The following is a 16,041-nucleotide window of genomic DNA, read 5'->3' on the forward strand; positions in this document are numbered from 1 at the left end:
AGAGGTCCCAGAGTCAATGATTTTCAAAACCAGTGTCCATGCTCTCTACTCTAATAACTGGTAAAGATTATTGTTATCATTCTGAAGGATTACTGCTGTACAAAGCTGGGCTGTATGGGTCTTATATTGCAAGCCATCTACTGAAATATGAGCTGTCTTCTCACCTACAGCGTGAATCTATTTGAGTGCTCAACCTCCGATACAAAGAGGTGTAGGACGATTCAAAAAAAGGCAGGGAGGAGAGTTTTATGGAAGCTGCATCGGTTGCAGATCTTTACTCATCTGCAGGCATGTTTGTGAGTCAGCTCAGAGATGTGAAAACTCAGAACATGAAGTACCTCACGGCTGAACTAGTTCAGTGGATTTTATCAGTGTGTTGCCTGCAACTGCAACCGCCACTTGAGGACAGCATCCACCCACCAGTCCTCCCCAGAAACTGCATCTCGGAGCAAGCGAAGAGCCGGGTGTCTGACGCAGCATGCGATCATTCACCTTGGCTGCGCGTGCTGCTTGGACTTGCCTTGGTGCAGCTGTCCACACATGCCCCCCTTCACCCCCATCTCCCCCACCCCACCCCACCATCCCCCATCCATAGAGGCAGTGCACTCTGCCAGCCATGGAGTGGGACGTACTATCGATCCTGCTGAAATGATGGTTTCTAAAAGGGAGGCAGTAAGCATGTCTGCTCTCCCCTCCTCCATCGTGGAGGGGCCCTGAGATATCACCAAGCTCAGCACATTGCACCATCAGCGCATGGGAAAATGGGATTTTCACTGGGAGACGAGCTGAGGGGAAGGTAATTCAAGTCGCCGAGCTATGTTCCCCACCAAGGATGTAAAATGAGCTGTATTACCTTCAGACGCCTCACACAGTGGACAAATAAGGTCATTTCAAATGTCCTATTAATTCCTGTCCTAATCACAGAGAAACCAAATGCCAAATGTGAAAATATGCTCAAGTGCTGAAGTTAAGAAGCAAGTAAAGAGGAGGAGGATGTTTGTTGCGGCTTTTAGCTCTTGTTCTTTGTGAGCACATGCGCCACAGATGTTGCGTGATTTTTCAAGGGATTACATGGTTTTCTGAAGGAGTGATAAATTAATGAAGTAGAGTTTAATGCAGACCTGACCTAATGTGAAGCTTGAACCTGGAACAGCGGGTGTCTACACCAGAGGAGCCACTAGATGGCAACAGTGTCCTAGTATTTCACAAACTAGTGAAATTTGGTGCATGTGTATGCTCTGACTAAGGCAGAGCTGCAGATTTGGTGGAAAGTCTGAACAGGATTTTAACAAAATAGGGGTTAATAATCATTTACGGGGGTCAAATTGTGGGAAAAACTGCTTTTTCCCCCATTCTTTTTGTGAATAGATGTTACTGTAAAAGAGCTCCTGTTTTTGAAGAAATCTGTCTGAAAGATTGGAAATGACCACCTTAGATGTCCTGCACATGAAGGTCATGTGTGGGGTGCATCATCCTTGTCAGTCCAAATCTCCTGTCAGTGTCCATACTTGACGTTCCCCTGGGGTCAGGGTGTCAGTCAGTGGACTATGATTCTGATTTACTGAGCATCACTGAATGATGTTGAGGATCTCCACCTGTCTTAACGTCATTCTCTGCCTCTTAAAGCGTGTCAGCCAGGGGACTGGGTGGCCTGAGGGTCAAGACGAACAACAAAGTGTGCCAGTGTTTCAGTGTGTGAGCGTTCACGGTTCACCAGTCCTCTTGGTAACACTGTGCTCCTGCTGGAGCTGGTCATATGGGGTGAATGTGTGCTTAACAGGCTGGAGCATGAACGATCAATTATAGTGACTTTCATCATCACACATCACATGCATGCCCTTAGGACAGACCACAATGGCATAATCCCATCCTGACATACATTTTGGCAGGACACAAGTACATAACCAAGAATAATGCTTATTTTTTTTAGCCATTACATAACAAGCATTACAGAGATATAAGCTCAAAGCAGAGTTTCATATGTCCACTATGAATTAACTTCTTGTCTTTATGTCAAACTAACAAGGAAGTGAAAGGCGGTTGTGCGATGTCTTACCTCACTTGAACAGCATATGAGGGTCAGGCTAGTGTAGCCTGCAGTTTAGGCTCCACATTAGGATCCTGGTGGTGATACCCTGGACTGAAGTTAGCTTCATATTGGTTCTTCCTCCTCAATAACCATGTAAACATGTTAAAATCTCAGTCATGGATGAGCTGATGAGTGTTTATTTCAATACGACAATAGAACCACAATGGATATATGATTTTAGCTCTATTTTTTATTTTTATTCTCGACCATTTTAATTGACTGTAAGCGTTAGCATATTTGTATTCAACTTTAATATTGTTAATAATTAAGTCAATCTATATTCATCTAATAGCCTACTTGATATTTCAGTATTTAATTTGATATTTTTATGTTACTATAACTACATCTTCAGAAAGTAATAGGATCTTTTCCACAATGAATTAGAGCTGTGAAACCAAATTTATCTCTCTCCCTCTGATTGATAGAATATCTATAAAATGGCCTTATTCAGGGAAGTACATATTAAAATGTATATTGCAATTTTTTTTAGTAATTCAATGATTAATAATTCATTACAATTATCAACTCTCGTTGCCACTATACGGGGTTTAGCATAATGAATAAAATATTGAAATATACATTGAAAAGAAAAAACACTCTAATCAGAAGTGGCTAAAATATAAAATAAATGAATGTGTAATCATAGTAAAGTTTGTTTGTAAGGGAAGCACAAGAAATGTTGAAGCTATATTTATAGTAAAAATCATTTTCAAAAGGAAATTGTAAAAAGTTTTTTAAAAATTTGTTTGCGTGACTGCACGTGTACATATTTAATGAACACATTTACAACCACAGGCGCTTGAAACCAACGTGAGGCTTGCTTCACTCGGGCTGCAGCTCGTCAGTAGGGAGGTCCTAATCTAACACAGCAGCTGGGAGCATTTTACCACGTGACGCGAGAGATGTTAGAGAGCAGCCATCATCATTTTCACCTAATTCATGTTCAGCCCGAAATGGTAAAAGGTAAGCCGACACGGAAACTGAAAACAGCGATGAAGTAGGCGAAGACTTGGGAGCCTAAACCCGGTCACATCCGCTCAGCTGCTTCACCGCCTCACAACTTCACCCAGGTGTGTTTGATATGTTTTTCATCCCCCCTTGTTTTACTGTTCATATGTTTGCTGCCGAAGCGCTTGTTTCGGTGTCACGTTTACACATCTGTTATCTAAAACAACACTTATTTTAAAGGTTGTCGCTTCCCAAACGTCCGGCTCAACAGGAGCAGAGAGTTGTTGTTGTTGTGTGTCTGTCTTCGCCCCTCATTAACCGACATTAGCCGTGTGTCGCTGCTGCTGCTGCTGCTGGGTGCTAACACGGTTTTGAGCAGCTCGTTGTGTAACAAACGTTTCGAACGCGATCGAGCTTCACGTGAATACAAACAAACTGTCGGGTTCTTGCAGCTTGTTTCACGCGCTGCCTCCCTCTCTGTGTGTGAGGCAGCGCGCGGACGGGTCATCGAGCCCGGGAGCACACGGCCGCCCGGCCCGCCACAGCTTATGTGGAGATTAGGCTGCTTTTACATTAGCTAGCATGACAGGCTATTGTGGGTTAACTGTCCAGTAAGGCCTACACTTCTTTAGCCAGTTTGTTAGGTTCAACTCCCCTGAACTAATGTACTCCAATACAACAGCACAACGTTTTACTTCCATAAACATTACAATAAGTTCAGTTTTTGTTTAAACTGTTATAAAGGGGTGTTGATTTAACTTTGTGGGCATTCTGGGGGATGTAGTTAAAGGTACTATTTACTTGTATTACGTTATACTGAGGTGTGGTTCTAATACTTTATCCTCCCCATTTATATAATGGAGAACAAACCAAAACAGCCCCCTAAATGACAAAGTTTAATCAACTAGAACTCCACATTATCCTTATAGAATTTAATGCAGGGCTGTTGTATTAAACTGCATTATTTTTTAGCTATAGTTGTATCTACAGTAAGTGTAACCTACTGAAATGTACCAACAAAAAAGCAACTGGACAGATAAAACTACAAGAAATGTATACTAAATCCTTGTTCAAGGCTACAACACTGCTTCAGTCTTTACATTCGCTTCAGTTTTTACACGTCATAGACTATTCAGTGACATGTTTCTACATAGTATAGGCTATTCAAGCTTTGTATCCACACACAATGGGTGACTTTGTCTTTGGTAAACCTTGAGCTTTATGTACTCAACAGGTCAACAAACAAGCTAGCGCTTAAGTTTAGGTGGGCCTGGTCTAAATTAGGCCTTACAATTGAGACAAGTGTTTCCTTGGCTCAGCAAATCCAGCGAGCCCGTCCTCTTGCATTTTAATCAGCTTCAAACCAGTCCAGGGGCCCAGGAACCCCCAACCAGCCCAGGCCAGGATCCCAGCCCGAATACATCCCTCCACAAGCCACCTTTTATTCTACTAATGGGGTATGTTTGTTTAGAAGTCCAAGGTAAATGTGGGAAGACCTTTTTATTGTTCTTTTAGTTTTGATTTTGCTTGTGCATGTTGTGTGCGTTGTACAGTGGCCCTTTGCCATGGGGGGAGGGAACGGTAAAGTCCTGGCTCAAAGAGTGTGCAAATTAACATGTTTCGCTCTGCCTGAATGCTGGACAGGCATTGAAAAAGAGATTGTTTACATTCGGATGCGGGCCACCCGCTGCTTGCTTTTTCATCCCTCCTGTTTTCCAATCACTGAAGAGACATGACCCATTTAAATGGTTGTTTACTTGCATTAGAAGAAGAGCCAAGGCACTTCTCAATGAACTCTTGTCTACAATTCAATTAGAGTGGCCTTCCCAGCAGCGCAGTTTCCTACATTACACAATGCTCTCTGCGGCCTCGCTGCAACACAGGCAGAAATACGAAGACCAAAGAGGGCACACCTGCGCCCAAAAATGTCACATTATGTCTTTTAGATATTGATACTTAATTAATGGCTTGATTATTAATCAGAAGTAGGCTTAAGTTGGTATTCAGATGTGTTTAAAGTTTCAAATGTAAAAATCAGGGCTCCTCTGTAATATAAGTGTATAAGTGCCCATCACAGCTGTGGTCTGTTGTAATGGAGTCGGTGAAGCACAGCAGGTATTCATCAGGCTTTTATTGTCAAGTTTCTACATTCCTAAAAGCTGTTCCTGCTGCAGAAGAGCTGTAGTCTAGCAGCGTCTCCCTCAAACACGACAGAAAGGCTTTTTATTTTTTTAAGCCAGACGTTTTATTACTGCTTTTCCTGTTGCCCTCTGACTAGACAACCATATAATAGGAAATGGCTGGAGTTTTTCCCCCCTCTTTTTTTTTTTTTCCCTATTTTTGGAGATTGTGGGAATATTTCACTTTCAGAGTAGCTGAGTAACATGTCAGCCCACAGGCCTGATCCGCTTTTTCTGCTGCCTTGGTGTTGCTTTTGCAGAACCAAAACTCTTGTTTTAAATATCATAATGTCACAGAACTCAAGTTTCCTGTTTTTATTTTATTGTAATTCAGTATTTGAGGCACTTGACCCAATATGTTTAATAATGGTTGTGTGGCAGCATATCAGAAAAATTACATGATTCAGTGTTTTTTGCTGAAGACTCTGAGGCAGCGAAAAGTCCAAAGTTGTCCTCTCTGTAAGGCTGTCGAGCGCTTTGTCCTGCATTTGCCTGATAAGTGGAAGAAATTGGTAAATGTTATCACAAATTCTCGGATTGACTCCACTTTATCAAGAGAAGTTGAAGGAGTAGTGCGTAAAATTGAGGACAACTAGTCGAATCAAATTTTGAATGTCTTTTCATGTTGTTTGTGTGCCATAATTACAAATGAGTCAGAAGTACCACATAATAAAATAGGTGTTTACCAGATATGCACATAAAGCTCTAAACACACAGTGTTTTATCAGCTGTGGAGGAAATGATAAGAATATTAGGATCAAGATGATGCAGGCTGTTCTTCAGTGTATCGCTGGCATGTTTTATGATCTTTTGTAGTCTACAGTTCTCTTGAGATTAGGCTACACAGGAAAAAGTGGTCACAACTATTTTTAGTTGATAACTTCACGTCTTGTGTCTGCAAGTGCATGTTAGAATTTCTAGTCATGCAAATTGAATTTGAATGTGCAAGTCACAGCTAAAAAATCAGATATGACATTTTGATCATTTTCAGGGTAAAGAGTTGGGTGTCTCAAAAACAGAATTAGTCCACATATAATGCTTTAAAGTATAAATTAAGAGTCAAATCTCATCAGTTGCACATTGGATGTTGTCTCAAATCGTGTTTTCTGATATTTTTAGGCCTCTATCAGTGTATATGTAACTTGATATTGCAGTTTTGTTACATGCTACATTTTCAGGAAAATTAGTTGAGAACCTGTTAATGAGTAAAATACCGAGACATGACCTTCTATTTTCTTATTTTCTGGCTAATCTACCAAATTCAATACCTTACAAATCATAGTGCTTCACCACATTGATCCAAAAATGTATATGTAATCCAATATCGCTGAAATCAGTCCTGTTCATTGATATAATATTACCTACAATGGTACAATACAGCCACAGATATTAAAGTGATAGCTACCGTGGTAGCAGTATGGCAAAATCTCTGACGATTGACAAATTAATAAGACATTTTTTAACATACACAGGCAAAGACGGTTCACAGCAACTTGAGCCTGTCGGTTATTAAACTGTTGAACTGCAGCTCTTCAATCTGACATGTAACTAGGTCAGTCTATTCTTTGTAAATAGTCCAATCAGTCATACATATTCTTTTCAATCTAGTAAACACTGTTGATGACTGTTATGTGGCAGAAACTTGTTGGTCTTGTCTTTCTTGGTCGGCTCAACTTAAAGTGAACTGGTTTGGAGAGAACAAGGCCATTCACTCCTGATCTACTGTGACTGCTTCAGACTTTAGATTAGGTTCAGATGGTTGTGGGCAAACACGTCACAATGATAGTAAATCTTTACTATCTTTACTAAGGCTCTAGGAAATAAGGCCACGATCAGTAGACACATGTTTCCTGCTGTTGTGTAATGATAATGTTATCAGTAATAAGTAGTTTTACATCTCAGATTTCTTGGGTTTCTCTGCATTTTCAATGAATATTGTATTACAGCTGATGTACCATTTTTGTCATCAGTAAAAGGCATGATGGCATGATAAGCATGGACTTCGCTTATTCGCACTGCTGACAATGTGCCTTATGTTTAGCTTTCTGTTTCGTAGTATTTGATGCTAATGTTTCCTGATCCAAACAGAAAGGTAGCTAATAAGATTAGTTAATCGTTAACTTGTTTGTCTTTTCTGCTTCCATCTCATTTAATCTCTCCAGGTAGGCTTCAAACAAAACCTTGACTGTGTGCAGCTAGTGACACAGGAGCTCAAACCTGCGTCTTGGATTGCATGAGCACAGTGGAGGACAGGGTCCGAGGCTGATTACTCCCCCCATTAGACTTTGAGGAGGGGGGAGGAGGAGGAGGAGGAGGAGAGGGGGAGGAGGAGGAGGAGGAGGAGGGGGAGGAAGAAGGAGCTGCTCTATAACCGACCAGAGCATGGGGCAAAAGGTCCCAGGTGGCATTAAAACCATTGATATGCGGGATCCGGCGTTCAGCCCCCTGAAGCTGGAGCTACAGGCCCTGAGTCACACCAAGCCGTCTCGGCTGGATCTGCTGCTGGACATGCCACCCGCCAGCCTGGACGTGCAGGTCCAGCACTCGTGGAACAACGACGACCGCTCCCTCAACATCTTCGTCAAGGACGACAACAAGCTGGTGTTTCACAGGCACCCCGTGGCGCAGAGCACGGACGCCATCCGGGGCCGTGTTGGCTACACACGGGGACTGCATGTTTGGGAAATCAGCTGGGCCATGCGTCAGAGGGGTACGCACGCTGTGGTCGGAGTGGCCACAAGCGATGCCCCGCTACATTCAGTGGGCTACACAGCATTGGTAGGAAGCAACGCCGAGTCCTGGGGTTGGGACCTGTGCAGGAGTAAACTCTACCACGATGGCAAGAACCACACAGGAAAAACCTACCCGGCCTTCCTCGAGCCAGATGACACCTTCATAATCCCAGACTCCCTCTTAGTAGTCTTGGACATGGACGAGGGGACTCTGGGTTACATAGTGGATGGACATTATCTAGGAGTGGCGTTTAGAGGACTTAAGGGCAGGAAGCTATACCCGGTGGTGAGCGCCGTGTGGGGACACTGTGAAATACGAATCCGGTACATAAATGGACTCGATCGTAAGTATAAGGTTTGAATTTTAAAAAATACATCTGTTAGTCTTTTCTCTCATGAGCGACATTGTTTCGCCATCTGTGATGATGTCATGAGTACAGCTCTTAAAAAGGCAGTGGCAGAATTTATTGATGCAATAAACATAGGTGTGACAGTGAAGGGTTGGTCACACTGTAGGCAGGACACTCACATTACCACAGATGGGGTTACTGCAGGGCAGAGGTATTGTCTGACTGAGCTCTTATGTAAAGCTGCACATGTGATAACGTGACGTTATTCGTATCCTTGTCGTGAAGTCCAGATTACATATAAATTAACTTAACTGTATCCCTGAATCATCTTCTCTCATGAGAATGTCTTTGTGTCCCGATCTTAGTGAGGATGTAACAGAGTAAAAATATGATGTCATTATAACCTTTTATAAACTGTACTTAGCCTTTTATGTTTTGAAACTAGGCCTCCATTATAGATGTTATTGTATATTGGTCTAAAACATCCGGTGGTCCTTAATGTTCGTGTACAGAAAAGAAACAAGCTGCTTGTTTTTCCCCCCAGACAAATGTAAAATTATGCCAATTGGATTAATCTCAATTATTCCATGGTGAAAGGGTCATGAGCTTTCAATGAGGAAAAACAGGTGCTTATCAAAACGTGTTTGTACTCCCCACATGTCCCAAGTGCTCTGTGCTCATTAGATTTTTATGTTCAGTTCAGATCACTCGGCCTACTTTAGGTCTGTGGAAAAGTAGCGCTGCAGATGCAGTGATATGCATAAAAGCCAGTTTCAGTTTAATGACATTCCTCTTACTGTGCGATGTAGAGAAGGGAAATCACTGATCTTATACGCTGATGTTGAAGGCAGTTAGTCTCACAGTATGCAATGGTTAATGACTGATTTGGATCCAGAATACAGTGTTTTATTATCTTTTTGGAACAGTTTCTACGGCTATAAAAAGTCAAACCTATTGGCAAATACCTTCATGGTTACATATTGAACTTCAGTACTGCTTGATGGCCCATCAGATTGTGTTTGGAACACTTTCAAATAAGGAAATCTGGCATTTAATGTATGGTCAGATTCTTTGTCTTGTATATTTATTCTTTGGCCAGATATTTCCTTACTTAATACCCAATTTAAAGAATTTTAGGCTGCAATTTATTTGAACAAAGTTTGGCTTAGTTTGTTACATTTACCAACAAGGGAGTGTAGGAAAAAAAATGTAAAAGTAAGGTCCCAAAAATACAGAAACTCTGGATAAAAAGATACTCAACCCAAAATGTCTTTTCACATTAAGAGAGTTCAAACTAATGCCTCAAAACTGCGCTTTTTTCTGACAAGCAGTCCAAAAAAACAACCTAAGATATTTTACTTAATAAATGATTAATAGATTATTACAGAGCCTCCAAAGTCCCAAAAGATATTTTTTATCTTTTGCACACTGGGGATCTTTTGCAACGCGATAATATGTTGCAGTACAGACATTGGTTGAATATGAAGTTCTTCCTTGTCCACTCTCAGAATGGGGGAGAGATCCACTGCAGCACCCAGATGTGTTAATACCACCTCTGGGAATGTTCGTCCATTTCATTACCTCAGAGCAGATAAGGTATCAGTTTGAACCTCCTCGTTGAATATCTTCCCTCTGATGGAGCCTGCGTAGACTTCTTTAGGCTGACATCCTGATTTAGATTTTCCATTTCCTATATTCCCATATTTAAAATGATAGAACAGCTCATATTATGAATATTATATTAAATAATGGCAGCAGGACTGGAGGCAAATTTTGTTTTGTGAGTGAATATTTTGCTTAGTTATTATACACAAAAGGGACTCCCTCTATGTGGTCACTTTATGTCAAATCATCACATCTCTGAGAGGAGTCAAGGGTGGAAGTTTATAAGTTTACAGTCTCTTGTAATGAAATTCAGCTATTGTAAACCCCTCACTCACTCCTCTCCCCCTTCTTGTCTCCCTCCAGCTGAACCCCTCTCTCTGATGGACCTGTGTAGGCGTTCGGTGAGAGTGGCGTTAGGAAGAGACCGTCTGAGTGAAATCCATAGACTGCCCCTGCCGGCTTCTCTCAAGAACTACCTGCTCTACCAATGACGGCGCTGACAGTCACAACACACCGTACACACTCCCCGTCTTTCTCATGTTTCTCTGGGATCCGTCTTGGGGTTGAACCCGTTTGACAACATTGCTCAAGCCTCTAAGACTGACTCAGCCTTATGGATGATTCAACAAGTATACTTCTTTGTCAGTGGCTGGACTCTTTTTTTTGAGTTTCTTATCCTGTTTTAATGACTCTTTGCAAATGTATTCTCTAACTTTAAAAAAAAAAAAATCAGGAATCACTGAGCACTATGCACATGCTGATCCGGACGATGCCCTGACAGTCACCATTTTGGTGTACCTCCTCCAGTTTGTAAGATGATGTGGCATAAGTGGTCGGTATCTCTGCTGTGATTATGAATTTCTATCTCTTAGGCTTTTAAATTTAAATGTTGGTCGTACTAAAACAAAACTGTGGAGATTGGACTTTAAGCATAAGTGCAGTTCCACTATCTGACCACAAGGTGGCAGCATATACACATATCGACCAATACGTCCTCTCAAATTGAGAATTATAAAATGAAATCTTACTGTGTTTTTTTTTTTTATTAGAAATTATGATGTTTAAATGGATAATGAATAAAAATTACGGTTTTCACAACACAGGCAGAAGATGCTGACCACTCCAGTGAGTCTGCACTGCAGTGTGAAGCAGCTGATGATCAGCTCTGACCACTCGCAGGCAGCACTATCAGGTTTCTCTTGCTTACCATTGAGGCATCCGACAGGAACATAATCAGCAGAAATTTTAACGAAAGGATAATGTCACTGTGATTATTTGTAGCATGCATCTGCAGGAAAATTTTCTCAATACAATCACGTTTTTTTGTTTTTTTTAAAATAATTTCTGTCACTCCTGCTTTTTGTAGTGCAGTAGTTTTCAACCACATACTGTCGAGGCCCAAGAGTGTTTGTCTCTTAAATTCAACCAATTGCTTCATCAGCTGATTTCACTGGTTTGCACCAGAAAGTGGAAACCAGCCAGTGAAACAGCTGCTGTAATGTGGCAGTTGGTTGGATTGAAAACTCGCCACTCTTTGGTCTCACTGGCACATAGCTGGGAACCATTGATGTTGTGTTTGTGTTTTATGACATGTAAAGGGGGAAAAGGGGTTTGGGAACCAGACTATGTTGGTTAACTACATATTTAAGGCACCATAATGACAAAAAAAAGACAATCCACAAAGTGCTGTACAAATGTGATAGAAGAAAGTCAGACTGCCAACATATTGTCAGATGCCATATCACAGACCTGTACTAGGATTTTTAAATGTGCTGATGTGGTCCTTATTCAGCACTCAGCTGGATGTGGACACACTGTGCCACACCTTACTTTTCCATGCTTGCAGCTTCCATTTTATTTGTATTCCTTGTTGTAGATTTGTTTGTAAGTATATATTAAAGTTTATTTCAAAGTATCTATTGTGTATTGTGCATTGCGTGGGAAACTATTATGAAACTGTTGTGAAACATCAAGCTGCAGGAAATTAACAAAGTAGTCATTGCTGCTTAAGGCATCCAATAAAATGCTGTAAACTGTATATACATAAACATTAGGTGGAGTTAATACAGTATAAGGTGATTGTTACCTCATCCATCCCCTGTAAATCAACTCTGTATATGTATTTTGTTAAGCTACTACTTAAGTCTGTTACAGTATATGTGTATTTATTTATATATATATATACACACACACACACACACACACAGTGGGGTCCAAAAGTTTGAGACCACATTGAAAATCTCTAATTTCACGTAAACCTGGAAATAATCATAGTTTGAGGATTCAGAAATGTTTAAAAACACAGTTATAATATGTAACATGAAGGACTATTTAAGATTCTGCACTATTTCTAGGTTAGCAATCAGGTCAGGTTTCCTTGTGTTGTATCTCTTCCATTGAAGCGTTCAGATGACACTCAGGCGGATTTGATCGACTCATCAGAGGATTTAAGTCACTCAACTTGCAGCCAGTGTTCACCTGTTATAAATATAGCTGTGACTCCAGTTTGCAGCAGATCATCACTTACTAAGTAGCATTGTAGTAGTGGGAAACATGGCATCAAAACTAAGTGAAGTCAAATTGTTATTCTAAACAAAGTCGGGCTTTCTCAGCATCAAATCATGGGTAGACTAAAGGTTTCAAAGTGGGCATGCATGGAAGTCTAAAACACTTTGCAGAAACTGGATCAGTTGCATCCAAAGCACGATCAGGCAGACCAAAAGTGATCACACCATCAGAAGATCAATACATCGAGCTTAGTTCCCTGACAGATAGAAAAGCAACTTAATCACAGATGCATAATTTGCTAGATCAAGAACACAAGACTCCAATCAGCAGAAGAGGGCTGTGTTGTAGAGTCTCAGAGGACGAGCAGCAGTTTCTAAACCACTTCTCAGGAGGGGAAACGAGGCCAAACGCTTGGGGTGGTCTAACATCTGGGACACAGTCTACCTCTACCTGAGCAGCGCGCGTGCGTCGCTAAACTGCTGCGGCTCGCGCGTGCGCGGTGTCCACGCAGACATGCTGCTACAACCCTGTCTTTCTACGTAGAGTCTGACTTTAATAATGGCCATCAATAATAGGATGTTTCATAACATTTTGTTATAAATTTTATTTATATTTAGACAGTAAAAGGTTAAGAAGCGTGTGCTCAATTGTGAAAAATAATAATATGTAGGGTGAAAGTGGATTTCTTTTCTGATGGGCATGATGGGATCTGGTTGGGGCTACTTCTGTGTCAGCCACATATACTCCTCACACAAGACGGGTTTTTTTTTTATTGATTATATTGATTATTCTGGCAGTTAAACCTCCGCGGTCACCGCGGACACTTTCCAAGTGAAGGAAATCCCTCCAGACGACAGCAAACGAGCCAAACACACTCCGACAAACAAACCTCCAAACTATAGGCTAACTGTCAGGAGGGAAACTGACAACAAATAAGGGGCATAACAACACCAAATCTCCGTCTGGAAGCAGGTAAAACAACAAACAGGAGTCCAGGTTTGAACTAATATCACAGAAATCGAGCAGGAAATAAGCTCAATGTGTCACCGACTCTCCGCGCTGGAGTTCCCCGCCAGAGGGGATCCCTGCCCCGGCGTGCACCGCGCAGGCTGACCCGCAGTTGTGACTATATTTTTTTCATGTTTATGACATACTCTACAGATATAGTCAGCAGAAATTTTAACGAAAGGATAATGTCACTGTGATTATTTGTAGCATGCATCTGCAGGAAAATTTTCTCAATACAATCACGTTTTTTTTTTTTTTTTTTTTAATAATTTCTGTCACTCCTGCTTTTTGTAGTGCAGTAGTCACTGAAACTATTGTGGAAAAGGTGTAACGTTGCTGGTATTTTGTCAATATGAATATCAACAGATCATTTTCACTGTCTATTTTTGCTGAGAACCGCGCGCGTGACGCGGAAAAAACTAGACAAGACCCCAAATCTCTAGATGATGCGCGCACAGACCGCATGAGACGCACGTGCGGGTTAGAAGGATACATACCGCAGGAGGTTAATGACCCCAAATACACCTCAAACCATTGCAAGAACTACTTTAAGACCAAAGAAGACCAAGGAGTCCTGACTGCCATGGGCTTTCCTCCACAGTCACCTGACCTCAACCCCAGTGAACATTTATGGGGACACTTGCACAAGACATCACAAGAAGCTCTTTGGAACATTGTCAAGTCATGCTGGGATAACAGGGCTCATCAGGTTTTGCACAAACTTGTGGAGTCCATGCCAGCTCAAGTGCATGCTGCCATTAAAGCAAAAGGGGGACAAACCAAATACTAAGGTATTATTTGTAATGAAAAAAAAACAAAACTCTAGAAACATGCAAAATAGAAGAATCTTAACTAGTGGTCTCAGATTTTTGGACCCCACTTGTATATAAATTTATATAATGACAAGTAAGAAAGATTTCCAGCTGGACACAAACCAGGGATGTTGTGATTCATGGTCCCTTGTTGCTATTCTGAGATGCAAATATTTCATTCCAGTGATTTTAAAGTCATGTCTATGAAAACGAACATGCTCACAGTTCAGAAATAAGTTAGAATTGTCTAAATATTTAACAATATTCTTACAAGGGCTGAATATGAAACAACAGTTTAACACTGAAATATAATATCAAGTGTGTCTTGTGCACTAGAAGTAATTTAATGTATTTAATATATAATATAATGTATTTAAAATTGTTCTGCCTTAATAGACCTTTTCACAGCAGATGTTTTGACTTGTCATAGTAGGGAAAGCAAAGGTGTTACTAATAACATTAATGCCGTCTCTGTTCTATTCAAGGGTCCTAGTGAGTCATGACAGTGTGACAGTGAGCCAGCATGCACGATGGCATTCAGCTGTCGTTATTTATTATCATGTACACCTGTGATTTTCTTACTGTGACATATCAAAATGACTTTCATGAAAAAGGTTCATGGGTGTGTCAAAACTAAGAGCAGAGTGAATGAAATGTAAATAAATCACAACATGTACTTGCATGCAGAGTCCTGAGAAGAAGTCTAATCAAGAAAAATAAATGAAAACACCTGTGTGTGACTCTAACGTTCAGTACATGATGTTTTGTTTCAGCCTGATCAAAGGTCTAATGAGGCAAGATACCTGAAAACACTGGTGTGAATGTGCAGGGCCTTTAACTTCTGAATGGTAAACAGGAATCTACCAGCAGTGGTAGGTTTCACTGCACACAGAAACTGAGACAAAACATTAGGATAGGTAGCGAATTTGCACATAAACACCCAGACAGGCTACATACACAGTATTTACCATGTAAAAGTCTTCAGCCACTCTGAAACTTTGCATTTCATGCCAGTTATCTGAGCAGAATGAGACTATTTAACAAAACCAAGCAAGCAGATTTTATCCACATCACACTAGATTATATGGAACATTAGTTCTAGGAAACTGAATCCTTTGACCCCGAACTTCCTGTCCATAAATAGTACTGAATCCTCTTTTAAATGTTGTTTCCAGAAGGCGACTCCTTCCCTTTGGACATTTTCAGACTGCTGGGAAATGTCCTGTTCCCTATAACATCTCCTGGGAAGTAAAATATGGAAGTGAGTGATGTGACACACACAGTATAGTAACTGTAGTAATATAGTCCATGTTTAGACCTGTTTAGTCTTCTGAAATGTGTAAATTACTTATGTTTCCTTGCAAAATGTTTCCTTCTTACTTGCAGAATCTATTTTATTTGTAGTGGAATTTTTGTGCATATATTCAATTTATTTTTAACCATTTATCATGTCTATTGCATGAAGGAAGGAAATGTAGGGTGGAAAATGTTACCAAACTACAGCTGACAGTTTTAGGTCAATAATAATTAATCAGGGATATTATGGCACATGCTGAATTGTAAGGAAAGAACTTGGTCTCACGAATGAAGAATTTAAGATGATCTCATTTGTGTATTCAAAGATGCAAAAATTTAATTTCAGTGAATGATGCTACTTAAAAAGTAGATTTTGGTGCAAGCTGAATGTTAAACAAGCAGGTTTGCACTGAAATACTATAAAACGTAAGGTAAACAAGTTACTGATATGTGCACTTGAAATAAAGTTCATTAAATGCATGTAGGCCAAGGACTGAGGGAAACCAATATTGA

At 40.7% G+C, this 16,041-nt stretch overlaps 1 protein-coding gene and 1 long non-coding RNA gene across 3 annotated transcripts; both read left to right on the forward strand.

Annotated features, from left to right (window-relative positions):
* Nucleotides 1-2,926: 2,926 nt before the first annotated feature.
* On the forward strand, nt 2,927-11,819 carry spsb1 (splA/ryanodine receptor domain and SOCS box containing 1). Of its 2 annotated transcripts, none has more exons than XM_042408766.1 (3): nt 2,927-3,159; nt 7,380-8,293; nt 10,268-11,819. In XM_042408766.1, exons 2-3 carry the CDS (start codon nt 7,600-7,602, stop codon nt 10,393-10,395), a joined length of 822 nt encoding a protein of 273 aa, XP_042264700.1. In that variant the 5' UTR covers nt 2,927-3,159; nt 7,380-7,599; the 3' UTR covers nt 10,396-11,819. The 2 variants fall into 2 exon arrangements, with proteins under 2 accessions (XP_042264700.1, XP_042264701.1); XM_042408767.1 differs by having other exon boundaries at nt 7,384-8,293.
* A 1,975-nt stretch (nt 11,820-13,794) lies between these two features.
* Nucleotides 13,795-16,041, forward strand: LOC121895531. The gene is made up of 3 exons (XR_006095793.1): nt 13,795-14,211; nt 15,006-15,104; nt 15,408-16,041. It is a non-coding gene; the product is annotated as an uncharacterized LOC121895531 (long non-coding RNA).

This window comes from Thunnus maccoyii, chromosome 4 (assembly GCF_910596095.1).
Source record: "Thunnus maccoyii chromosome 4, fThuMac1.1, whole genome shotgun sequence".
Lineage (NCBI taxonomy): Eukaryota > Metazoa > Chordata > Actinopteri > Scombriformes > Scombridae > Thunnus > Thunnus maccoyii.